The 27,999-nt window shown below is 38.5% G+C and overlaps 1 protein-coding gene across 4 annotated transcripts in view; it reads left to right on the forward strand.

The window, feature by feature from the left end:
- Positions 1 to 27,999, forward strand: part of CLSTN2 (calsyntenin 2) — a 558,864-nt gene that overhangs the window by 336,593 nt on the left and 194,272 nt on the right. For all 4 annotated transcript variants that reach the window (XM_054073857.1, XM_054073858.1, XM_054073859.1 and 1 more), the window contains one exon: positions 259 to 381. In XM_054073857.1, coding sequence (XP_053929832.1) covers positions 259 to 381 — 123 coding nt within the window. The remainder of the gene's footprint in view (positions 1 to 258; positions 382 to 27,999) is intronic.

Here is a 27,999-nt window from a genome sequence, read left to right on the forward strand (position 1 = left end):
TGAAAATTGGTAGTGGTTTTGTGATTTAATTAGGAGGATGTCTGTAAGTGTTGGTTTTCTCATCAGTGGATTCTGGTACAATATGCATAGCATTTTGGTTTAATATTTAATGTTGAGGAAATACTTTGGGATCCTGTCAACGGCTTTAGAGTAATAAGATTTATGGATTTATGTTGAATACTTTCTCTTTAAAAATGAAATTAGCTAAAAAGAATGTAAAACAAATCAAATTAATTAGGTGTATGCTTTCTTTTCTAGTGAACAAGCATAAGCCCTGGATTGAGACATCGTACCACGGAATCATGACTGAAAACAATGACACTGTCATTTTGGATCCTCCCCTTGTGGCTTTGGATAAAGATGCCCCTGTTCCCTTCGCAGGTAGGAACCTACATTAGTAGCAGCATTTGAGCTTATGGATGGCATTATGGGGTTATTAGCATTTGTAAAATGAATTTAAGGTGCAGAGGTAAGGTAATCTGAAGGACGTGTTGAGTACTCAGAACTTGGCCTTTGCAATGAATATGTCTGCTTGTTTGTTGTGAAGTAAAAGCGATTATAAACAACGTAATCCAGCGTTCCTCCACTGTCAGTGTATTTTTTTTAATGAAAGCACAACAATTGCATAATTAAATTTGAATTTGTTTTTATGGAAACGAATCAGTCAATTGCCTACAGTAAAATGTAGTTAATTTTGTTTAATAGTGACAGCTCCTGCTTTCTCTCTTCCTGTTCTGCTTCCTTTCCAAACCTCTATATGGACAAACTATGCAACTAAATAAAGTCGCTCCAATCTCATGTTACTTTGTTAGTACTTTATAACTCTCAAGACTAGGGCAGAAAATTTAATGGAAGTTTTAAAGGATTTTGCTCAGATTGCTGTATGATGGATGTATGTCATACAGAAGTTTTTACCTGTATTAAGTCTATTTTTCCTAACACTTATTCTGTCATATTATGAGTTACTTAAGCAGAAGAGAGTGCTTTTACATGTCAAGCAAGTTTTCTCTTAAGTTCAGTGTTTCATTAGAAATAGTTTTTTGAAGAAAAGGGAGACTGTTAAGGCTTGCAAGCTCTTCTGAAAATCCTGAAAAGTTGTTAAAAGGATTGTAGTGCTTAGAACTGTTCATCTTTTATAAGGAAAGGAACTAGTATCCTTGTTCTTGTGGAATACAAGTGTGTTCAGTAAGCAGTAAATCAAAGCACTTGGCCCAAGCGATATTTTACAGCATCATGTAAGAATTGTTATTAGCAGTTTTCTCCACAAGCATATACTGGCATGAACTCATAGCCGGCAAAACAAGGATACATGAATGTATTTGATATGTTTAACCGCATTTTTATCTCAAGATTGGTTTGTTACTTGTGGAGCCCCGTGATTCTTGACTGCGCTTTTTGTCCTCGACCACATACGCACTGGGGATGTTCAGTGGAGGGGACTCAGCTAAATTTAGTCACAGTTAAAAACCTCAAAAAACATGTATGTATGGATACAGCAACCACACCGTGCAACACAGTTGTCTGCTGATCAGTTGCTGTGGCGCTGAGTTACTTGCTAACGGAGGCATAATCAATGTCCATTCAGAGATAAATAGGCAGCCTCCAACTGGGAGGTGCTGATTATAATCAGAGTAGGAGTACTTCATACAAAGATGCTCAGCATAAGGTGTCTGACTCAGTTACTGGTTTTTGAAGCAATGGAAAGAGCACTTGTTAAATTATTTTTTTCATGCATTCATCAAGAAGCAACTATATATTAAAAGAGACAGAAGTGTGGGATGAGACTTGGAATGCCAGACAGTTGTCTGTAAAACATTTGAGTATACTTGTTTCTCATAATGGTAACTTCTGCGTACGTGTGTGATTTGCCCCTCCAAATGTTTGTGGAAAAACAGTAAGGGAAACTTAGATTTATTTTAGCAAGGATTTAATCTATCTGTGAAATCTTTAGGTACAGTTATTTAAGAATGTAGATAGATATCTAGTGAAAAGATGCCCCTTCTGGTTTGGGGGATTTTTCTGTTGCTATGAGTGTTCCATCTCATGTTTGCTTCCTTTGCTTGCAATCCCTTGGGATCGTTACAGGGACGTTAATCCCATGTGCTGTTTCCACTGATAATTTTATAAACTTTGTTGACTGAGGATTTGCTATCTTGATGATTTTCTTTGGGTTTTTTTTTTGTTTGTTTGTTTGGACAATCACCATGTTTGTCATGAGCTGGTGGTTTACTCCTCCTGTAGACAATCATCCTTTGAAATTCTGAACTTGCACAGACAGACTGGATTTTGTCGTAAAGGTTTTAATGTAGTGTGCCTTCATGTAGTTTTAATGTAGTATTTTCATTTATTCATTTGTATTATTTATATTTTCAGAAATATTATGGGGGTCTGTGAGGGAAAATACTTGGTGCATATTCACTGATAGTAGTAGTTGATTTCCAGGTAATACTGCACGTTTTCCCTCATGATCTGCAATTCAGACATACTATATATGTATGTATATATATATGTGTGTATATATATATGTATGTATATATATGTATAAAAGTGGTTGAACTGTCAATTCCCTTGAAGGGCCTGGATTCTCTGCTTGTTTGGAAAAAATAACTGTGCATCTTTTTAAGAATCTCTCCTTTTTATATTGTTGGATTAAGTTCTTATTTCTGTTTTAAATTTCTGTTTTAATGCCATGTAATTATATTTGGTTCCATAATATCATTAGTTTTATTATAAGTCTTTGTTGGAAAATGCAATTGGTGTAATATATTTAGTAGGAGAAAACTGAGAATAGATACAGCTGTGACATTAAAAATATCCAGTAGCTGTACATTTAATAGAATTATAATGTGGAATTTCTTTTATGGCCATATTTAAGTGTGGAAAAGTTATTCTACAGTAAAACGTATCAGTCTTCACTTGTGCCAGAGTATCAGAGGTCCAAAAGTTCATTTCCCATCCCATTAATATTTTCAGTATTGTGTGAAACTGGTGTAGGAAAAAAAACCCTGTGTTTTTTTGAAAGATTGTCCATGATTTTATTTTTTGATGGGCCCAGATTTGAGAATATATCAGGGCAATTTCTGACCTGTGGTTAGATATCTAATTAGATATCCTTGAACAGGACTAAATGTATGTGGTTTCAGTTTGTATTCGACCTTAAAAAAACCCCATAAAACCAACCAAAAAACTCCTCCAAAGACCAGACACCAACCCAACCAGGAACCTCAGCCCAGCTGCTGGCTGTCCTGTCGGTTTTCATACGGACCTAAACCCCATAGAAACAAAACTGAATTAGCAACAGAAAGATTAAACACCAGTTTAATCACCAAGTTAAACTCCAAGTTAAAACAGTTAAACACCAAGGTGCTGTTCCTAGGGAATGCCTCTGTAACCACAGAGATGAATTTTATGTGGACAGTGTAATCTTTGTACTTTCTTTTCTTAATTTCTTCTTCCTCAAGTGCTTGTCTTCCATCAGTGACAGTCTGAGGAAAATTTGCAGGGATTATCATTGAAAGAAGTGACAGGACGTAGTAGGTAAAATGGCTATTTATTTCATCATTTATTTACTCATTTATACCTATTTATTCCATACTTATATCTTGGTAGTGAGGACGTGGTCCTTTTGGAACCATTCTTAACTTGTGGCAGTAAGGGCAGATAGTCCTTATGTTTGTGGCCAAGGCAAGGAGAGCTTCAGAAGAGAGGTGCAGTAGCGTCAAGTGAGAAAGCGTATCATGTCAAAACGAGTGTGCTGGAGACTATAAACCACACTTTTTGTGTCTCTGTGTTATAAAGTGAAGTTAGAGTTGGACTATCTGTAGGTAGGCTAGTGCTGTGATCTCTGGCATTGTGATGATGACAAGATGTGCGCTACTAGTAGCAGATTCCAGCAGATAATGAGATTGCAGTGTTCTTTCCATGCAGGAGAGCTGCTGAGCAGCCCAAAGGAAAGGGCTGTTTGTACCACTCACTGTAAAAGCTCTGAGTTTACCAAGAGGAGCCTGGAAGTGGTGCTCTGAGATTTGTGTTATCAGGGATGCTTTGAGCAATGTAATCACCTTGTTCCTCTTGATTACTCTGCACAGGTAGTTTACATATTCATATTTTTCACTTTGAGCAAATAATTTTTCACCTAATGAATACTTTGTTCTTAAGCACAAAAGCAGAGCTAAGATATTAAGACACATTTGATATTCATCAATGGCTACAATCCGTCCCCAGTGCTTTGGTTTATGTTCTATATCCATTCTCATGTTCTCATTTTTTTTTAGTTTTCATGTTAGTTGTGGCATAAACCTACTGTAGAATATAAAGAGTGTTCTTGTTTTTGCTTCTGGAAACTTCAACATTGTTCCTAATACCTGTGTCTTTTTTCCTTTCCATGACCACTGAGGTAAGTGGTATTAACTGTCTTGCCAGTCGCTTCTAGAAGAACATAGATTATAGTGCATGTCAAACCCTTATTCATGGAGTGGTCACTGGAGAAAATTACTGTATTCAGCACTTTTTTTCTCACCTCTGTCTAATGTTTAAAATCAAGGGCAATGACAGGAGAGAAAAAGGAATCTTCAGTGCAGTTACCATCTCAACTGGTCTCTGTTTCCAAGGAGGGCCGAAGGGAGACTAACGGGACTAAATGTGCCTGTGATAATGCTGTCTGTCAAATGCAATCAGCCTATTTCATAACTGGAGCATGAAAAGTCTCACAAGATTGTAATGAATGGTCTTTGGTGTCTCCTTATGAATTTATTGTGCATCGTGCAACATTTGGAGTATGTGTGACGTTATGCTTTAAATAATCATTGTACGAACGTGTTCACTTTTTTCATGCAAGTACATTTTTCAGATCCGCAGTTTTCAAGGAAAACTTGAAAATACCATTGCAGATTGTTAAATGCTAGAAGTAATATGAGTAGTTTTCCAAACTTCAGTTTTTCAAGTCCTGACTCTTCAAACACTATCGTGTGGGTGCGCTATGGGTTTACTGATTATCTAATGTAGGAAATCCATTGGAGGAATCTCTAAAAAAATATAATAAAATCCACCCGGAAGGGGAACTGTGACTTTAATTAGGCTCGCCCCGACCTGCTGGGTCATACGTACAACAGTCAGCTATCACACGCTGGTTAAGAGCCTGGAAATGGTTTCAAGGATGTGACTTTCAGGCCTAGGGTTGGTTTGGCTAGAAACAGGGTGAGATCAGCTGAGTCAGTTTGACAGTGTTCTGTGTTGCTGTGCCAGCAAGAAACCCTCACAAAACGCTGGAGGATTTTGGAAGGCTGCTTGAAAAGGACACCTGTCTGCATTTTAATAACAGCAACTCCATTTTTTCAGCAGTGTTGTGCAAAAGTACATCTGAAAGGAACTTCAGGATGTCTCTGGTCCATCCTCCGCCCGAGGCAGGACCCATTATACCTGTGTCATTCCTGATAAATAGCGTTCTGTCCTAATCTTAAAGATCTATAGTGACAAAGATGCAATGGCTTCCCTGGGCAATCTATTCCACGCTTCGCCATACTCACTGTTTTTCAGGATGCTTAAGCTGAACTTTCTGTACTGCAATTTTAGCCCATTAGTTTTAGTCATATGTGCCATGGCTAACCACAGCAGATTATCCCCATTCTTCATTTTGCAGCAATAGCCTTTTATGTTACTCCCTAAAAGCATTGTGAGCATCTTAAACAGCGCCGGGGGTGAGGGAGGCTTCAGCTGTCCGTTGTGTTACAGACACAGAGGTGAAGCGGAGAAATAGGAGTAACTTTCAGAACAGTAAGATGGTGAGTGCCTTCTTCACCTTGAAAGCGAAGAGCCTGACTCTTCACCGTGGCGCTGTTACGAGACACTTGCATTTGAGTGCAATGTGTTGAACCAAGGTTAAGCTGGATAATTTTACCACAGTGCATTGGCCCCATTAAGTCTTAAGCTGCTTTTATGTTCTGGATAGATTTACAGATAGCCTTTTTAACAGACAGCCACGGGTGGCTCCCTGGCCACCCCACACAGGGCTCTGTATCGCAGGGTAGCTGCACAGCAGACCTCCTTTGCAGTTGGAGTCTGAGTCTCTGGCTACATTTTGGCTGTGCTAAAACCCCTATAAAGGATAAGTCGATAGCAAAACCAGCCAAGAAGGCTGTCGGAATATTCACTAAACTACACGCTGCATCCATGATCTCTCCCAAATCATCTTTGTTAGTTTAGCAGTTCAGAGGAGCTGCACCACAGCAAAGGCAGCAGTTGTCAGTTCGCTTCCCCCCGGGGGCTGAACACAAAATCCCATTTCTCTGCCTCAAACTGTGAAGCCGTCTTGCCTTTGTGTGTGTTTGTTTTTATTGATAAACAGTGGCATCAATAACAGAAACAATCTTTTTGCTACGGCGTTAAAAATATGGAAATTATTTTTCCAACGTTGACTCTGAATGCCGTTGTTTCTAACCCACTGTCAGCCAGACTTCAAACCTGCTGTCAGTTTATGATGCCCAGAATTTGTTGGTATTAAATATTTCACTGTGAAAATGATGCATGATCAAAAAACCTCAACTGTAAGCAAAGCCATGGAGTATCGCAGTTGTTTATAACAAATCGCCTGCTGATTTTTCAAACTTCTATTTCTTGAACTTTTATTTTTAAAGTTTATGTTTATTAATGTAGTTTAAAGGCAAAAAAAAAAAAAAAAGAATCTCCTCATGATGCTCACAACCTAAGGTGGAAAAAAAGATTGGCAATAGCACAATCGATTGCAGAGATGCTGTGTTTGACCGAAGGGATGCTGCTGGTTGTCCAGTAAATTTAGAGTGATAAATACTCAGGATTCAGATTAAGAATGCACCAAAAATATAAATCACTGTGACAGTGCCCTCTGTTGGTTTGTCCCTGAACTTCAGAGAGTTTGGGGTTTAGAGTTTGGGGTTGTTTTTTTGTTTTTAAGTTTTTCCCAGTTAAGGTTGATTACCTTTCTTAGTGATTTTGGCAGTAGTGAAATAAAAGTAGGCAACATAAATGTGTCGAAAGACGCCTAAAGGTTCAAGAATTCATACTGTTCTAATGGAGCATTTAGTAGCTGCTGAGTGGTCTGTCATTGCAGGAGCAAGTGGTGAGGAAGAAAATTAGACTTTAATGCATGGACAGTGAATAAAAGTTGCTTCTGGCAGACAAACCCAGTAATGAATGAGAGAATTTAGATAAACTTTATTACACCTAAATATGCTAAATTACTCGAAGCCAGGAAGAAGGAAGTAAAGTTACCAGCTAATTAGTATTTGATGATCTTCACTTGGTCTTTTAGATTTATTATGGCAAATATTGATGTGAAATGAATTTGAACTGTTTGAATATTTTCTTTAGAAAGAAGACTTGATCTTTGGAAAATTAGGGCAGGATATTACGGTGGATATGCAAACATAAACATGAGGACAGGGACAGAATCTGTCATTTTGTGGCACTGAAATATCATACTAAATGACTACTTAATTAAAAACCTGTTTAATTCAAACAGGTTATAACTGAAGTTCCTAGGAAAATAGTGTCAGTTGTTAAACTTCTGAGGTGTTCAGAACACTGGAGATAAACCTAGATGGGAAGTACTGGAATTGGTAGCTGCTATTACGCTCAGACTATGGATGTAGATTTTACCACACACCTTCTTTGAAACTAATGAGGCTTTACCATGTGATTAACATTATGTTATAAAAAAAAGTACAAACTTTAACAACTTCTTAATGTTGTCATCAGAACTAGGGGTGGCAATAGGTAGGTAATCCAGAAAAAATAAATCTGTCTACAAAAAAGATCAGCAGGGCATAGAATTGTTCTGTTCGAAGTTGCAAAGGTATGTGCCAAATTCTAACAAGTTGTAGGAATTATTGGTATCCAGCAAGCAGGGTGTCGTTTTACTCTGCTGAAGGGTTTTCCCTGTCGTAAAGGTATCCTGGGGAGGTTTTATGGCCGAGGGATACTGAGCCGGAACAGATGGGAGGTGAACGCAAGGCCCATGAGGAGCAGCTGAGGGACCTGAGGCTGTTCAGTCTTGAGAGAAGGAGGCTGAGGAGAGACCTCATTGCCCTCTACCACTCCCTGAAAGGAGACTGTGGTGAGGCGAGTGTTGGTCTCTTCTCCCAGGTAACAAGCAGTAGGATGAGAGGAAATGACCTCAAGTTGTGCCATGGGAAGTTTAGGCTGGATATTAGGAAAAATTCCTTCATGGAAAGGCTTGTCAAACACTGGCAGAGGCTCCCCAGGGAGGTGGTTGAGTCCCCATCCCTGGAGGTATTTAAAAGATGTGGAGATGTGGTGCTTTGGGACATGGTTTATGGTGGAGTTGGCAGTGTTGGGTTAATGGTTGGGCATGATGATCTTAAAGGTCTTTTAACAACCTACATGATTCTTTGATTCTGTGTGCTTGAGTTCGTGTAAGGCAGCAGAGAGAAAAGTCATTTGCTTGATATGGTTTCAAAATAATAAAACATTTCACAAGAACGGCCTAAATAGGTAATTATTTAGCGTTCCTTTTGCTTATTGGTCAGCAATTCTGCTATGGAGAGAATAACTGAGAAACCCCACTTCCCTTTAAAGCTGCTACTTTCCACTCACAGCTCAAAAAATGTTGGTTTTCTGGAATAGAATAAACTCTCGACAGCCACAAAGTGCTGCTGCTCCCTTTGCTTGCTAAAGCAACCTCAAACATGCGTGTGATGCTACTTTTATGAAGCGGGTGGGGAAGGCGAATATAAAGAATTCAAACTCTGGACAGGTGCTTTAAGGCATTGATTTTCTACTCAATTCTCCTGGCTGTGTGAAATGGATCAAACCAATTTGTTCTCTTGGCCTATGGTTTTCCTCCACTGTCTTCTTTTTCTGTGTGCTTAGACTATTAAGTGCTTTTATGTCAGTGACTCGGCGGCACTGAACGTTGTCCTTGTGCATCACCGAGCACAGGGAGGGTTCGTTGTGCTCAACTGCCACTGTTTTCTGTTCCGTACTCTTTTATGATATCCGCAGGTGGATGTTTATAGTAGATGCAACCCATGCAATTGGATTATTGTGGATGTTGAACCTGAGCTAACAATCCTGCTGGAGATCCACACCGCTATGATTACATGGCTCTATCTCTGTCGCCATCACTGGCGCTGCCAGCTCCCAACCAGTAAGGCAGATGCATTACTGAGACACTACAGAGTTAGAGACGAGATATGGAAAGAAAATATCAGCAAAGAGGGGGGATAAGAGGGATAATGTGTTCTTACAAAAAGGTTGGACACTGTTGATACAGGACACGTGTGGCCGTGTTTAAAGTTACTATTTCTGAAAATTAAAAAATCATTTCTTGAGTGCTTAGTCTTGGGGTTCTGTTTCGTGAATAGGAAATTAAGTGTATCCTGCTTATTACTAGAAATGTGGAATGAGCCATTTATGCTTGTCATTGCCTAGGTTTGTATTTGTTCTTGGCCATCATAGATTTAATATCAAGAGAGAAAATATCCAGTTATTTATGATGAACACACAACACATGATGTAAAGAATTAAGGATTGTCTTAATTGTGTTACATGCACAGACGGGTGTCACAGGGATGCCGTGAGTGGTACTGATCCCACTGAGGTACAGTATGGCAGCGAGAAGTAGAGAGAAATGTAAGAATTTGCTGGGTGTTCTAAGGAGACACGTTGAGAACAGGGCTAGCGGAGCGTCTAGGTTTTGCTGGGCTTTCATCTGCTGGAATCTTGTAATAGCAGGCTTCAAGGGGCGTAAAAAATTAATTGCCCATGTTTTCAGATGTCTGCTAATCCACAGAGGCTGGATGGTTTTGATGTAGCTACAGCCTGTGGAAATACCAGACACAGCAGAGTACATCTGATATGTTCAGTTGTCAGGATCCTTATTTCAGCTGCTACACAGTCACCTTTACTCCTCTTGCACTGGGCATGAGGAGGAACTTGACGGGAAGGAGGTTTGAGTTGCCTTTTTTTTCCTAGATGTTTAACCTCTTATTTTTTGTGGTGTTGTATCTTGCAGTTACTGTCTTTATGAAAGAGAATTCAAGTTAGTTTAAAAAAAACCAAAAGGAATTCTTCGTTCATAAGGTATCCTGCTACACAAAATGTATACCCCTTTCATTCAGGTAATTGGCTTTTGCAGTTAAAATATAGTAGATAACTGGACTCTTGAGGTGAGAGTTACTTTTCGACCGTTTTTGTATTTTGAGGCTTTGTTTCTTTTTAGGCTGCTCTGTTTATTCCACCTTCCCTGAATGAACTCAGTTCTGTAACTGCGCTGTGAAAATGTAGTACAACGTGAAATTCGAGGAACGGAGACAAAGTGGAAGTCAGCTTGTGGCCATAGTCATCATAATTTAGCCATTATTTGCAAAATAGAACCTAAATATTAATCCGTGGAACCAAACAGGCCTGCTTTAGTGTAAAAGTCATCATAGTGGGACTGATGAGGGGCTGCAGCATTTGCCCATGAGCAGAAGCTAAAGGAACGGGGCCTTTCAGGCTGGGCAGTACATCATTTGGGGGAAACACAGCAGCAGCTCCCTGACACCTGTGAAGAGGGGATGGAGAAGGAGCCGGGCTCTTCAGGGTGAGGGGGGAGAGACAGCAGAGAGGAACGGAAACAAGAGGGGTTCAGACCGCACACAAGGCAGAACTTCTTCACCAGGACAAAAACTGGACCATGGTGCTTACAGAGATGGAGCCACCTCTGTCCTTAGAGGTTTTCAAGACTCATCTGGTTGGAGCCCTGAGTAACCTCAGTTGATAGCTGCCCCTGCTTTGAGCAGGAGGATATCAGCCCAGAGAACTTCTGAGGAACCCTCCAGCCTGAATTATCCTACGATCCTGTAATTTCATGATGTTTGGCTGTTACTTTCAGAAATTCAGTTGCTAAAGAGGAGATGGTTGGGAGGACAAATGAGGTTGTTGTAATGCAATATCAGAAAGGTACTGTGATTGCTTTCTATGGATATGAAGAGGATGCCTGTGTTGGCAGTGACAAGGCCCTTGAAAAGGGAAAGGAAACAGGATTTCCGTAGCGGTGACCTGGCTGAAGTCAGCCAGCAATATTCTTTATCTGACTATTTGTTCTCAGCTGAGTCAAAGAGAACAGGCTTCACCATTCTATATAAGCCTTACTTTTTTTTATTGGAGTTTTATTTCAAAATAAATGACTTTTTAAGAGGAGTTTTAGCTTTTTATGTAAACTCTTCTTTTCACTCTTGACTACTATGGCCATATAGAATACACACAAAAATAAAAGGAGCCCTAGAAAATATTAGTCATAAATGACAATTCCTAACCCAAATTTTTTGACTTTATATGACTTCGGAGCTGTAGATGTTCTTTGCGTTTTGTGCTTCTATGCAATTCAGAAGAAAGTACATGCAAGATAGTTGACAGCAGACTGGCTCTTGCAGCTCACTCTTATGGCGAAACGTCCAGATGGCACTGAGTGAACACCTTGGCAGTGGTTCATAGCTAGATTGTATTATCTTGTCTAGCAGTTCCGTGTTGACTGTAATCGCATAATAGTCACGAAAGGCCACCTGTCCCATGTGCACCTTGACAGCGTATATCAAGTCAGTACTCTGTTGTCATCCTCTTCATGGTCTTTTTAGAAACTGTCAAAACCATCAGACCTCCCTTAGTATTATTAAATATGGCGGCTAATTATATATGCGATTAATAGTTAGACATGCTGAAATATTTAAAATGAAGTCTTTAAAAAGTTGAACACTACTTTAAGAAGAAGCTGTGTTGTCTGTCGTGGGTTCATCTGGGGACATTGTCTCTCACTGGGACTTAATTTTCTGGTTAATTGTTGTTGTGAACAAATTTTGGAGAAGAGTTTGTGGAAGAGACTAGTAGGGACTCAAACTTGTCATGCTGTTGGACATCTGTCCTTGTTTCAGGTTTATCGCAATATATTAATTTACTTTTATATAGCTTTTTAAAAGAAAGATTTTATTACCAGATGTAATGAACTTTTCACTGCACGTACTGTCCCTTCTGGCGTTTTTATATTCCTTTGATCTTCAGATATTATAGAAGATTAAGTGATAGAAGAGTAGAAGTTAAAAAAAACAAAAATCCAAACCCCTAAAGCACTCCCAAAACAAACAAACAAAACCCCCCAGCAACCTTGATAATCCTGCTGCTGGGACTATAACTTGATTTGTTACTTTTTATCTTTTGCAATTAAAAGCAGAAGTAAAAAAAGGGAGCTTTTCACTTCAGTCATAAGAGTCCAGTTCCCAGAGTTCACTCTAGCTTCATACCTGCTCTTTCCTTTAGGGAAGTGGGTCTTTTATTTTGATTATGTGAGTTGAAGAAAACATTTTATTTGATCTAATTACTCCCACTGTGTTATGCTGAAATTTCCTCCTCGCTAATTGACTTGTATAAATCTTTTATTTACTTGCATTTAAAGTTTAAGCAATAAACAAATCAAAGGTGTAGAACCTTCTAGTCCAAAACTGCTTGCCGGGTTTGAAAAAAAAGTGTGAATATTTTACTTGGTCTTGTGTAGCTCCTATATGTTTTTTTTCCTTGTACTTCTGTCTATATTGTATATAGTTAAGGTGCATGGAATACTTAATTAAGTTTTAATAAAAAAATATAAAACAGGCTTGGAAATGCTTCAGTTAGCAGGGTTAGATACAAACTTTAAGCGCAAATACATATTTTTCCTGCTTCAAGTCAGTATCTATTCTTATTGAAAGTACTCTGTTGGTTTACATGAAAGGCTCTCCTGCAAGACTGCTAGAGACCAAAATGTTTTGTATGAAGAGTGTAAAAGTTGAAAGGAAACGTCCATGCAAGTTTTCTGTACATCATGATTCTTATTACAAAGTCATTTATATTAAGAGTGAGGGATAATTATGCATCCAAAGCAAATATGGTAACCTTTCCTCTGCAGTGTTACTGCATGAGCAAGAACATAATCTAAAGCTTTGTTAAACCGGAAGAATTGAGTATAAACTAGTAAAAGAAGGAAGCGGGAAGTTGACTCGGGACTGACCCTGCACTCCTGGCACAGACATCTTTCATGTAGGATATTGCTTTACCGAGACAAGCCAAGAGGTTTCTGTGACGTGTGCTTGATGCTGTCCTAGATCTTAGCTGGTTTGGGTCTTGTTGCCCCTTCCTTGTTAGAGGAGAGCCAAACAGAAATGTGATGGGCTTCAGGACTTGTTGAGAAAATGGAACATATCTTTCCCGTTAGCCTTTTGCAGTGCTGCACGCTCTGCCACCTCGCTGGCGCGGCAAAGCCCTCGTTATCATCTGCTCCTGCTGGGAGATGGAACACCAGAGCTGCCCGACTAATTGGCTCGCTGAGTTTAATTTAGAAGGACATGCTAGTGTGTTTAAATGATGTGGAGCCTCCAACCAATGCCATCTACGCAGCTTCACTCATCTCTTTGATGCCCTAATCCTTTTCTTTGGACAGTTGCTTTCTCTCTCTCTGGTTTTCTCTAGATACCCATGAAGGCATGAATAGATAAAATATACGTAGGTGAGTTATAGACGTTTGTTATGCACATAATTTATAAATCTTCTATTGTATAATAGCATCATTTGGACAAAATTAACCTGCCTGTGCATTTTGTATATAAACTACCACTTGTATTACAGTATTTCCGTAATAAAGTAATTCACATCACGGGTCACTTTCCCCCAGTTTTAGCGTTGTCTCATATGTTAAGATTAGAAAATAATAGAAAGATTGAGAGAAAAACAACTAGTGCTGCTAAGTGATTAGGTTTTAGTTATTTGATTGAATGTGACTCCACTTAATTGGTGTGCAGTTAGCATGGTGATATAACTACTGCAAACCAGATTTATATTACCTTTGGAAATGAGAGGGAATTGAATTTTAGAATTTCTGATTTTTCCTTGATTTTTAGAATCATAACGTACTATCATTTACTTGTCTTTTCTTATTAGTTATAAAGCAACAGGAAAAATATTTTGGTTTAATGAATGAAAGCAATTTCGAGCCTATTCTAGAAGTTAATCTCCATTAAAAAAACAGTGTTTTAATTAAATTTAATTTTAATCTGAACATTTAAAATTAACTTATTCCTGTTATATTGCAAAGAAAAATAAGGGGCTGTACTTCTGCAGCAGTGGGTGTAACTCATGACCACAGGCCAGCGTGGTGGTGCTGTCATGTCAGGTGTATCCCTTTTTAAGCAGCTAGAAAGAAAATTTTTGAAAGGTGCGTTGGTGCTTGATTGATTTATTACTGCATGTGACAGAATTAATGGGTATTTCTGACATGACTTCAGCTCCTTGCTGAGATGCTTACACTGGAGAGGTTCCAGTTGTCTAATGAAAAAGCTATGAAGACAGGAACAGCTACCGTTGTATTTCATGTGGGATCCAGAGCACAGAAATGAAATGAAATATAATACCTTAATTAACAGGCATGCTAGAATTGAAAGGATGACTAATTTAACATCAGCTTTCAGATGATTTTGGACTAGGAGTCTTTATTTAGGACAGCAAAGCTTCTACTGGCAACTTCACGGGGGCTGGGGGGCTCTTTCTCTCTATGATCACTTCTCCCAGTGGTTCACTTCTCCTCTGTCCCACTAAGTATACACGGGACAAAGGGGAAAATTATACAGCTCTGTTGACTTCTTTGGACGTTTGGTTTGCCTTATTTGTGGAAACTAGCTGGTGTGTGGGAACTGCGTACGAGGAACAGCATCGTGAAAGGCAATGGAAATCATGTGCAGTGAAAAGCCCCATAAGCTGTGTGTAAAAGCTTTTATTCAAGATTATCTTGGAATGAAATTGGGCCCAGCTGTTGCCTCGTGTCAGCTTTTCAATGCCCTTTACAAGTTACATTGTTGGTCTTGGACCCATCCATCTTGGGATGTGCCGCTATGGGACATGCCGCGCATGGCAGATCATCAGTGTCACCGGAGAAACCAAAGGTGGTTGAACACTCAACTGATGTACTGAAAACAAAATAGTCGTACGCTTCACTCTGCAGGACTGAAGCAGCTACACACTGTTTACTGGACAGTGCGCAGTTGTACCGTGTATGAAAGCACAGCAAAAAAAAATCAGCACTTTCTCCTACAGTCTCTGTATGGTCTGTTTGCTTTCTGTGGTTCTGACCTACAAGTAAAAGTCATCTTGGCTAGAACTTTTCTTGCCTGTGACTGTGGCTTTGTTGAGCAGAGTTAGTCCACAGGAAAGCTGGGGAGGGGCTCTTCATGAGGGAGTGCAGGGATAAGACAAGGGGGAATGGTTTTAAGCTGAAAGAGGGGATATTGTGATGAGATCTTAGGAGGAAATATTTTCCTGTGATGGTGGTGAGGCCCTGGAACAGGTTGCCCATAAAGTCGTGGCTGCCCCATCCCTGGAAGTGTTCAAGGCCAGGTTGAATGGGACTTTTGAACAATCTGATCCAGTGGGAGGTATCCCTGCCCATGGCATGGGGTGGAACTGGACAGGCTTTGAGGTCCCTTTCCAGCCTAAACTATTCTATGATATAGAAATAAACCCCCTTGAAGTTTTCATTTCAGTATCGTGATATCCTCATAGAAGAGAGGGAGGAGACTGCCCAGGGATGAACACTTCCACGTGTGTCTGTCTGAGCAGGGTAGCTATGCCCATGTAGAGGTGGTGGCATCACTTGCTAAGACCAGAAGAAAATAATGGGTAAAAAAGCCTTGATTTCTCAAAATGGCAAGAGAATTTTCAGAGTAAGAAAAGTAATTAATAACACTCAAAATTTATGTAAAGGTTGTGAAAAACCTCTTAATAAGCCAGAAAGCATTGGACTGTCTTAAAATATGGTGATGTTTTAATTATTTTTACATATTTTAAGCTGACTTAACCATATGAAAACTTGCTAAGTTTTGAAATAACACTAAATAAAGCGTTAGATAACTCGGTGAAGCATCTGGAGTCATAGGCTGTGTACGTTTTGTGTGTTTTAACAGTCACCTTCTAGAAAGGCAGCACTGACTGCCACGATGAAGCTGTGGTTGTAGTGGTTTCGTTTTCATTGTAACTTAACTTGAGTTAACATAAATGTTGCATGTTTCAGGTAGTTTTGAGACTGCTGTAATCATAAAATTTATTCAGGGTTATTCATGTGGTGTGAAGTTTTCAGATTTAATAGTCTTTTGCATTGAAAGAACGAACTGCTATTGTTTGGTGTAATTTCTTGAAATCTCAGTTTCATTTATGATATGCTTTTTCTGCTGTTTGAATGCTCCAAAGCTGCTTTGTTGTGCTGGCTTTTAAGTTTACGCTTGAGTAAAAATAGGCTTTTTAAGAGGTTTGCACTGATCAGAATTGATCAATTTTTTATCAGGCAACCAAAAAAAGTAACTTATCACACTTCAGAAGGGTGCACAGAGCATAAAACTAGGGCATAGGAATTAATATTTCAGTATTCTGCACTTAAGCCATTCCATGCTGTTTTGCTGACGACAATGGAAACAACTTAGAAGAGGAGTGAAATAGAGGAGCCTTCTCTGCCTTCCATTAGTTGTCAACAAAAACTTGAATTGACTGAGAAAGGTTGTGATCCGCTAGCTTGTTTTCCACCTCACACCTCACCTGTCAGCTGGTTTTCCTGTACGCTTATTTTATCTTTTTCTTATCTAAGAAGTATAAACTCTTGTAATTTCCAATTTGACCAAGAAGACACATGTGTAAGTGTTCTTTAAAGGAAGCAGAGGACTTGGGAAACAGAATTTATTTCTTTCCTCTGCCACGGATTTTGAGCAGTCACCTAAAGGCTCAGTTTGATTACGATTCATGCTTTGGTGACCATCAATGTGCACTTAAGACTTCTTGGAAGTAAATGACTGTTACTAATATAATTGCTTCCTTTCATGTCCCTTGAACAAACCCATTGGCTGTTCTGTATTGGAATCCTTCCTCTTTCATAGTCCCAACATTAATTTCAGTTTTTCTTGCATATTCCTTTTTGTTTTGCATGATGGTTTCCACCTTTTTCAGCTGCATGGTCGCTTCAGTTTTGGGACTCTGTCTGATCTGGTACAGGCATATACATCAGCTTCCTCTAAGTATGTATAGAAAGGATAGATGTCTGTGTGGATTTATCTCCTTAAACATAAAGGAAAACACACTTAGCAGATGAGTACTTAATTTTTTATTTTGTTTTTTTACTTGTGGAAACTTGATGTAGGATAATCCTGAGAAGTGTCTGTTTACCTTCATGTTTTAGTGCAAATTTTTCAATTTCTCAACTTCGTAAGTGCTTAATTTTAGCTATCTAACCGTTTTGTTTATCTTGGTCTGCGATTTAAATAGAACCTAAAGACATAATCGTTATACTCTGTTTTCTATCAGTTTACTCCAGATATGGTCGGTCCATTAGTAGGAGAATTAGTTCCTAAGTGAGACAATCCTGTGCTGTTCTGTGCGGTGGTTCTGCACCATATGTTGAACAGCACACGTTAGCAGAGCAAAGCGGGAAAACATCAGTTGCAGTTTTCCACACAATGCACAAAGGAAGTTAGCAGGGAAGTTGCATTGCCTTCTTTGGCTCTTAGTACTGCTTATTACATTTCTCCACCCCCCACCCCCCAAACCTTATTTCTCTGCTAAAATTTGTGATTAAAACAGAGAAATGAAGTTATTTTCAATAATTAGATTACTGGTTTTCTTCACAAACACTCTGTATTGTACTCTATTTACAGAACAAGTTTAAGTTTAGACAATACAGTAATTCCTACTTAGATTAAATGGTTATTTAAAATGCTGTTAAAGACCATTACCTCAGAAAGATGGTCCCGAGTTCACTTGCTATATTCCTTGACACATAAGCTTTTTCACTTAGATATGAAAGTTTTGGAGGTGAACAAGCTTATAGACTATCCAGAACCTGATGCTGTGTTATTATTTCATCCAATTCTTGTTCCCTGTGCCTGGAAATGTGTTATACCACGACCCTGGCAATACCTCGCAAGGCTGCACGTGACTTCTCTTGCTACACTAGACTAACATCTCGCCGGGTGCTGAGCCCTTTGTGCATGGGGCAGGGCGTTCCCAGCTATTCATTTTGCACGCGTTTCAACAGAACTGACTGATGGCAAAGGGGTTTTGCACAAAGGCTTTTTCTGGTTTAGCTTATTTCTTGGTGTACTGGTCTTCATGATGGGTGATGGAAATTTATTTTGTATTTAAGTTGGTAGGCTTTTAAAATTCAATGGAGTTGCTCATTCTGTTGCAGTACAAATATGAATATGTGTGTGTACTTGGGGACTGTTTTCCCGTCTTTTTTTCCTGGCCGCACAACACTTTTAACAGCCATAGGATGGCTGATCAAACAGTGACCTCATCATTAACATTAGAACCTTGTGCCACTGCTACCAGCACCCTTTGACTTGCACTGACGTACATCTAAAGAGGATTACTCACATCAACATCGCTGCTATTGGCACTTACTGACACTGTGATGCTTCTTGTCGCTTGCCGCAGGGCTGGTTTTCAGAAAAGAAAAATAAAATGCTTTTTCTGAAAACAGACTGACAATCCTGTTCAAATAAAGAGAAACAACCTCTCTATTCATTCTTGGCATTCTCTTTTGCATAATCCAGAGGCCATTTGTGCATTTACCAGATTAACTCCAGTTTGTTAAGAAGATGGACAAAGTCTGGTTGAAATGATAACAAGTCAGACTTTTACCTGGCCTGAGTTATCATTGGGCTAATGAAAAAAGTGAAGACAATAAGGGTTTGGCCCAATAATTTTTTCTAGTTTATTCTCCCTTATAATCAGGAAAATAGCTTTGCTTCAAAAGGTCCCTCTGCAGGAATCTCTGATTATCAGAAAATGAATGTATTTAATGGTCATGTTTACCACATAATTGACAAGAATAATAAGGAACACACTGTGACTTCAGTGGATCCTTTTTCAGAGAGAAGGGTAGGATATCAATATGGAGGTTTTTTGTTAACGTATCTGATTGTTTGAAAGCGTAGATGGTTAAAAACCTCAGTTCTGTGAGGGATTTAAATAATGTGTCTGTTGGTTTCCAAGGTGAAGCAATTGCTTCATTGGTAAATAAAGCAGCTTCAGAATTTTAGAACACTGTTGAGTAAATCCAAATAATAATAGAATATGTCAATGTTCACTTTTGGTCTGTGCAAAGCGTGTGGCACAAAATAGTGCTGTTTGGGGAAATTGAAGATCCAAACTGCTCTTGAGAAAGAAAAGCAACTAAAAATTTCATCTGAGCCAAAAATCCCAACCACTTTTCCTGCCTCCCCGCTTTTGCTGAGTAGCACTGCATCTTCTCTTTTATCGTTGTGGCTGTGTTATTGCAGCAAATAAATGACTGTTAGATCTGCAAATATCAAAAGTGTAATGGCTTTAAATTTATACATACAAAACTAAATCTTAAAGAGATATTTGAACCCACTGCTCTGTTAATGACGACTCTAGCCCTGGACCTAGTTGTCACTTCTTGTGAAATGCAAGTAGCACTTGGCTTTTTTCCCAGTCTCCTCTGTAAAAATGGTATATTTCTAATGCATAACGTGCTTCCTGTGCCCAACAGATACAGGGCTCACTTTCCTAACGGACCATATCTTCCTAATTTCTAGCACTTGAACTGAAAAATGGAATATCAAACAAAATTCAATTACCTATAAAGCAAAATGCAACAACTGATGCAGCAAAACAGCTAATCTTTATCACAGATATGAGAGTAGTATCTCTGATAGGGCTGAGAAAGAGCAATAGTTGTAGCGAGAGAGAAATAAACGTGTTCTTAGCCTACTCTGTATTATTTTCATCTCTCTTAACACATGACTGATCTTTCTGAATGTGTAACCATCTGCTGAAACCAGCAGCTATATCCAAGGAAGTCTGGGTTGGGATTTGCATCCGGATGAGCGGCAACCATGTGGCATGGAAGTCTTGGACACTGTTAATGCCAGTAGGTATCCTGGTTTTGAAGGTCACTGCTCCCAGCGTAGCAGCAGAGTTGTGTGTTTACTTTAGCACTCTCATCTGCAGGCTGATCTCGGTAAGAGAACGACCCAGTTCACAGACCTTCGCAAGGACACAAGGTGTAGAAATAGCTTGGGCATCAGACACCTCGCAAAATACCTAGACCAGAAAGTCAAAGAAGACAGGGTAGATATCCTTCCCTGCTGATGAAAGCTTATCATCCAATATGTCGAGAAATGGCTTTGGATATAATTGAGGGCTCCAATACAAAAGTAGCTAAGGAACTGAGAACAAATAGCTAGTGCAAGTTAAAAAAATTGGGGACGAAGGGGAGAAGGAGGAGTATACTTACACAGAAAGATAATAAATGTGTCCTGTAATAAGATATTTTTGTTTAATAGCATTGTTTTGCCGCGCAGGCATCGTCACAGTATTTTGAATGGGATGAGGTTCTGAAGCAACACTTTTTACAGACACCTTCTGCTAGACTTTTTGAGCCAAACTAAGCAATTCACTGTGCCTGGGGGTTGATCATAAATCAAATAGTCCTTAATATATATCGTGGGATAGTACTGTGGAGGTTTGACTGATGTTACAGAATCCGAGTAAACCACTAATTTGAAGAAAGGCATCTTTATTGCGGTTCTACTGAAATGCCGTGTTTTCACAGTATGAACGCAATACCAGTTCTGCTGAATTCTTTGTTGGTGCTGACGCCAACTGAGCTGATTTAGATTTGATTTTGTTATTATTGGTGGTCCTTCTGCCAGTCCTAAAAACAGTGGGTTTGGATTGCCCCTGACAGCTTTCAGACTGAGAATCTCCTTTGTTCTTGTTGGGCGTGGAAAAAAAGTAGTGTATCACTAGAGACCAGTGGTGTGTGTTGAAGGAGATGCTATAAGAGGCAGGAAAAACTGGTTTGCAGGGAGGGATATCGCCCTAAGAGAACCAGAGCATAGTAGCAGCAACATCTACTGATGGGTGGCTGCTTGTTTCAGCTGTTCCTCTGTTTAAAGTCATAAAGGGGTTCTCTCTCCCCTTTTATGATGAAAATTTTCCTGAATTCCTCATACCGTACTTTTTTTGACTTCCTTGATCAATCCTGTAAACTTGTATTGGAAGCCGTAACATTCAGGGTGCTTCCTATTCCTCTCACAGATTCAAAGGACTGATTTCTATTAGCTATTGTAGAATTTCTGAATTAACATAAAAGCAATGATTTGATTTGTAATGTTCTTTATCTCCCTTAGTTTTCATAAGCATAATATATCTCCCCCAGCATTATAAAAAGATTAAAATTCAATTTGGGTGCTGAATTATGCATGGATTTCAATTTGGCAATATTATAACATTTTTTTTTGTTTCCTAGCTTTCTACTCTTCGGAGAAAATATCTACTATCAAATATATTTTTAACAGATATTCCCTTGTATTAGATGACACAGTTAATGTATAATCTGTTCTACTAAGATGTCTAAATAATTTTCCAATTCATAGTACCCAATCTTTTTGATAAATGGGATGCTTCTGTTTATGGCTAAGATTTGAAGTGAGCAAGCATATAAACAAAACTACATCCAGAGGGGAGAAAAATCATTTTAGTTAATTATTTTCCTTAAATGTACACAGTAATATTTATCAAGCTGCCAAAATATGAAAATAACAATCAGCAAAGACTGAAAAGCGTTAATCAAAGTTGAGCGTGATTAAGCATTCTTAGTTTAAATAAGGAGATGTAAATATCTTTAAGTGATTCAGGGCTGCTAGAAATAAATTAATAATGTATAAAAAATAATGAAAGCCTTTAGGCAATAGAATTTCAGAGTTTTACTTTAACATTTTTTTCTCTTAGTGTCTGAGTTGAAACTACAGGTACCTCACATCTCAAATTTGTTGTAGGCTGCTCTATTTTTTTTATGTTGATATATTACATAAATAAATGTTCAGAACAGATTGGAATCAGTTTGCCGGGATTAAAAAAAATTCAAAGCCTAAGATGCCTATTTCTTCATTTTTTTTATACTTGAATCTTAATAATTCCTTACTCGGAGACCTTTCAGTGGTTTGGCAAGGTGAGGTTACTTATTTCTTGACATGTACTGCAGAGCAGAATCATTAAACTGAGGCGATACTCATATCCATGTCTGTTCTTTAGGATGAGATATTCACACCACCAAAAAACTTGGTACCTTTGTATAACCTTATCTTGACCTTCTTGGGCAGACTGAGAATTAGAGTTTCACTTCTGTGAACTTGATTCTGGAACTGCTCTCAGGATTAGCTCCTCATGTACCTACTTGCTTAAAATGTTTGCAGAAATTATTAGTGTTTCAATGTGTTTAGTCATTCTTGTTATAAACGTGACAGCAAATTTTATTGGATTTATTGGTTTGTAATTTTAACTTTACTTATTGGATATGCAAAGCGATGCAGGTGGATTTACAAATAAACACATTCATCCTCATGACATGAAGTATAGTTGAGGTCCTTAATTCTTTAGGATATTTCTAAGCATTCACATAAATGCTTTCATTAAGTAATCAATATCTGTGAGTATTTGTACATAAAGCTCATGGATGATATATGTGAAAAAGAAATAAACATTACGAATCCATTTTTGCAGAACTCAGAGTATCGAGTGTCTCTCAGTATGGAAGAAAGGTGTTTAACTGTGTATCCTTTCAAGGTATAATAGCTGTGATAATAATGCCTTCTAGATATAGTTTAGTAGTGCAAAAATAATTCTTTGGCTAATGTGCTTAGTTAGAAACCTGCAAGTTTTGATCTACTATTGATTAATTTATATCATACCCAATAAAAATAGTTTTAGTGAAGGAACTTTTCTATACCTGTACCAAAATAATTTTTCCCTTTCATATTAAAGAAAGGCTTTGCTTTTGTGATCGATCTGTTGTGTAAATATCTAACACATCAGAATTAAAAGAATTTTTAGGATTATAGTTCAATCAGAAATTCACTGGTTGCAAAGGACTGCATAGCTAATCACAAATGGATGGATTAAGAAAATAATCAGTCACACTAATCTGTAAAAATGGTATCTTGTTCTTGTTGGAAAATAAAAACCAATTCCGTCACATTTTAATGCAGTTGTTTCATAGTAAATATTGTTTCAACAACTACATAAATTAGGGATTTCTCACCTGTTTGAATTATGGGCAAAGAGCAATGAATAAAATTCCTTCTTTAAATGAGTTCGTGGGAGTGGGCAAGTCATGAAGTCACTTGCTAGGTGAGAGTTTTCCCGCTGCTGTAGAGTGCTGTTCTCATTGATGAATACATCTTAACACAAAACATTCTTAAAGTATAATGAATTGTTCACAGAATAAAATGCTCACCAGAAATGGCAAAGGGTCTGCGTTGTCTTGTACCTCTTCTGTAGCACTAGCCTGAAATGCCAACATGTCCAAAAAACCCAAATTAGATCGGACTGCCTTACCTTTAATCAGGGAAACCTCTTATCTTTTTAACGGCAAACAAAGATGGCCAATTAAGCATTCTTGATTCCATCAATCTTCTCTAATTACCAGATATCTCAGTGAGTATACAGAACATGACCTGAAGGTGCAAGCATTCTGTTGAAATCCACGCTGGACCTGGATCATGGGGATAATGTTGCTCATTCCTGCCGCGAAGCTGTTGTCTAGCTTATATATGACTGAAAATCAACTCTGACTTCAAGATCATAAGTTACCGCATCCCTCTGCTGCCCCTCATGGAGATCAGTGGTTCCACAGCTGAAGCTCCTTTGCTCTCCCAGTCTTGCCAGTTGATCTTAGGCCAAAAGAAGTCCATTTGCTGCTGTTCTGGCTTGGAGGATTTCTCACTTTTGACTTCAAATAATTTTCCCAAGGAAGATAAAACATGAAAGGACTACTTTTAATAGCTGAATTTGACAGCTGTTATAGCTTTCCGTATGTGTGTAAACACTGGGATTCCCGACTTCTTGATACCTCTGTTACGTGATAGCTCTGTTACGTAATACTGGTTTGATATATATACACACTATTATATACTATACGTAATTAGTATCTAAACTGTACGGCATACATACATACACACTATATATACTATTACACTATTTGATAAATATTTTATCAAATGTTAGAGCATATTGTATGAATTGTAGCTATTTAGGGCTATGAAAAAGCAATGTTACAACAAAACTATTCTGAGAAATTGGCCTGTATTTTTCAAGTCACATAGTAAATTTGTTTGAATCTTGCTTGGAGCAGTTCTTCATACTCATATCTAAATTAACTTCAAAGCAAGTAAACAGGAAAATGTATGGATTTTTTATAAATAAATAGATGTAAGGATTCTAAAATCAAGATAATGTATGATGGTAGTGAAAAAAGGAACAAAAGCATGCTAAAGATGCACAAGTGAGTTTATTTTGAATAATTTTCTTTTTCAGAGACAGATCTGAATGGTACTGCTATCTGCCAGCCTCATGGTATTTTATGCAGCCTTTACCATTCACCTGCATTCTCTGGGACTCAGATCCCACTAATGGAAGCAACATCTCAAGCCACTATATTGTTCTTAAGAGGAATGAAATGCTTAATATGTTTATGCTTCTTGTACTTCAGATGCAAAAATTATATCTAATTAGAAGATATAGCTAATCACCAGCTAATGAGAAATGTAGATTTCTAAGACATAAAACCACATAAAACCAGCAGACAATTATAATTGGTGTCCAAATAATGAAGGAAACGTTTGTTTTTAACGTTTCGTTAAAGCAAAGCAGCCTATTTAGCCTTTTCCATTCCATGCCTCATTCTTCCCCTAACAAGTATTAACATAATCAGCTTAGCCTGTTAAACCACACAGTATGCTTTCCTACCATGTGTGGATGGTTTTAAGGTGGTGTAAATTCCAACTCTAACCCTGCAAGTCATTGCTATCACTAGGTGAGAGGCAATCCAGGACTGGTATCATTGTCTGTGGAATCTACCTCCATGGGGACAAGCGTAGTCACCTAGACCAGTAGATTCTGCTGCTTCTTCAAGGCAGTTTTGGTCACCGTATCTATTAACTTGGTAGTTCTGCTTAAGTTTTTTTAATTTGGAGTGCATATTTGAGTCTATTCAGTTATTAATTGGATAATTTCTAGAATACTTCTATGCTTTCCATGTTTTCAAGGGCAGACAGTTCTTTCCTGTCTCTTTGTGATAAGGAGTTGTGCTGAGTAGTGTAATGACTAAACCAAACCCCAGAAGAATGCATACTTAGGAACTGGATGATCTTTAAGGTCCCTTCCAACCCTAACTATTCTATGATTCTATGATATTTAGATGGATGGCTATAGGTCTTGTTGTATAAAGATACAGCCTTGAAATCCCTCTTTCCTTAGGATAGGAACAGCCATGTACACTCAGGCTCCTGGTGTTAGAGGTGACAATTTGGCAAAACTTTTGAAAATTCAAATAAACATTTCTGTTCTGCACAAAATGAAGTGTTATAAAAAAGGTACATTTCTTTTTTTTCTTCCCGTTTATGCCAACAGTCATCATACAGTTTATACTGGTGAAAGTGGAAAAATGGAATGGTTTTTGAACTGCCTTGCTGTGCCTATCGACAATAGTTCTTCGTAGTGTCTTTTGTTATGTGAGTCTCAGTCTCAAAAATGCTCTTTTCTTCCTTTGGAATGTCTTGGCTGCTATCTGTAAGAGTGAAAGGGGCATTTAAAAATGCCATTATTTCTCGTAAGTGAGAAGCTCTGAGTTGGACCGTTGATTCCAGGGAGAAACCAAAGGGTTCGTGGCAATATCAGTACAGTCCAAAACAGTAGCAGCCAATGAAATGTAAAGAATTAATGGGAAAGAAGAAAACATCAGCTTGCTGCTGTCTGAATTCTTGCCAGTGCCAATATGTTTGGCCCAGAAGTCCCTCAGCAGCACGTTGCTGTAAACTAGGAAGATCTACCACTATTCTTCTCCCCTTTTCTGTTAATTCCCTGTTCTTATTTGCTTTCCCTGGTTACCACTAGAGGAAGACACTGGATCTTCATGAAAGGCCTTTCCTCTCATTGAATTGTGGCCATTCTTGTCGAGGTTTTCCAAAAGTAAATCTTGTACTTAGAGGCATCTTAAATGTATTTTCCTGAGATTAGAACTAGAATCAAGTTGAAACTGTGGCTGTTAAGTTCTGTGTTCTGTCTTCAGGGGGAAACCCATTATATCTCCAGGTTCTTGCCCGTTAACTGAGACAGTCTTCTCTAGGAGCTTTGGGTTGTTCTCAGGTACAGACAGTTAAATCTGTGAGGACGTTGAAGATGAGAGAGCTCTTTAATTCACCGGTATTCATAGAGTGGCTTCTGGCAGTACAAAGCAGTGGTGTGGTGTGCTCTTAGTGCCCTGTGTAACTGAGCACATCAGCTTCACTGCGCTGATCTTTGTAGTCACAGAACCTTTAAATGTCTTTATTTTTAGGCCTTTCAGTTGTGGGAAAAAGCTTAGTATCCTTTTTGAAAGATGTTATATTTACTGCTGGTCCCTTGGTTTTCACGTGTTTTTTTTTTTTTCAGAGGGGTGGAATAATGGTTCTTTACCAAAAAGTGGCAGTGGGTTAGAGCATTGCCGTCAGGTTGACAAGGCAATTCATGATTGAGATTTATTCTGCAAAGTGCAATTGAAGAAAAAAGCTATTAAAAACGATGCTTCGTGTAAATTCAGTAAATTCAAGCCTTTCTGCTGATACCAGTGTCAAAGAACTCAGCCTGACACTTGGGCATTTATATTTTTGTCTGAGTTTCAGTTTACTCTTCTTTTTTCTCTCTTAGTTTAGTACAGGTATGTCTTGCTCTGGTCCTCAAAGCATCCTTTGACTACAAAATAGATCCCATTTTCAGCTTCTGATCTGAGAAGCAAATAAGCCAGTCAACAGGGAGATGCAAGAAATGTCCAGTCACGTTTCTAAGACGTGATAATCTTGCTCTTTCTCACAGTATCAGCTGCTTTCAAAACTGGTAGTTGTTGAAGGCAGTGGTTTGGTTCAAGGCACAAGCTAAATTTTGGAGTGTTTTTTTTAAGGAGTTCTTGATTGCAAGCAGAAGAAGCTAATTTGTTCCTCACGTGTCCTGAGACTTGGTAACAGAGAATGGTTCAAACAGAGCCCGCCATACTCAAGTGGCTACACTCCACGTGCTAAGGTGGAGAGTAATTAGACCATAAACGGTAGGCTTTGTAACAAGGATGTTTGTTGTCCTTAAGATGGCAATTAGGATGTGGCTGTTCTTGAAATTCTTATATTTATCATGACTGCAGAGAATGGCATTTGCTAACTGTGTTTGATTAGTAGAACTTTCTGAGTTACTCTCTGCGTTTCCTTTAGGTGTGTGTGTGTTGTCCTAAGAGCCAACTGTGTGTAAGAGCTGCTGGCACACAGAGAGGAGAATTGCACTAGAACACTCTGGAATAAGGGCTGGATGTGGCATTGAGACATTTTTGGAAGGAAAACATTTGCTGAGCAATTGCAAATCTAATGCGGTGTGGTAGAAAACGGAGTAATTTTAAACCAGAGCGCAGTGTAAGCCATGCGCATTAAGGACAGCAGCAAATACTCCCGCCTTGGTGCAGTGAGAAACCTCTGTAAAGCACGTGGTGGGGCAGAAACTTTTCAATTCAGACCAGAATCGGAACCAGATTCAGAATCCATTCAGGATATCATGGCTATTTCCTGGCTTTTTATTATTGGCTGTAGCTAAATATCAAGATCTAAAGCTTAGTTAGCACAACTTTTATTGGTGTCCTTAATTACTCTTAACTGTAACTATGTAAAGTAATTTCATATGAATGGACTCAAACAATAGTGTTATATTTTACTTACTGTTCTTTTATATTGTTTTATCCTTTAGATTTTTTTTTTGCTATCCTTTACAATTTTTCTTCGCTCTTCCTGAATTAATTGATACTTGTTGCAAAGTTGATTAGATTTTCCTTATGATTATGCAACTGTCTAATCTTTCTGGCAGCTGCTAGCCAACCCAGTTGCTTATAAATTATAATGCATTATAAAACCTGGCTCAGAA

Source organism: Cuculus canorus, chromosome 9 (assembly GCF_017976375.1).
Source record: "Cuculus canorus isolate bCucCan1 chromosome 9, bCucCan1.pri, whole genome shotgun sequence".
NCBI lineage: Eukaryota > Metazoa > Chordata > Aves > Cuculiformes > Cuculidae > Cuculus > Cuculus canorus.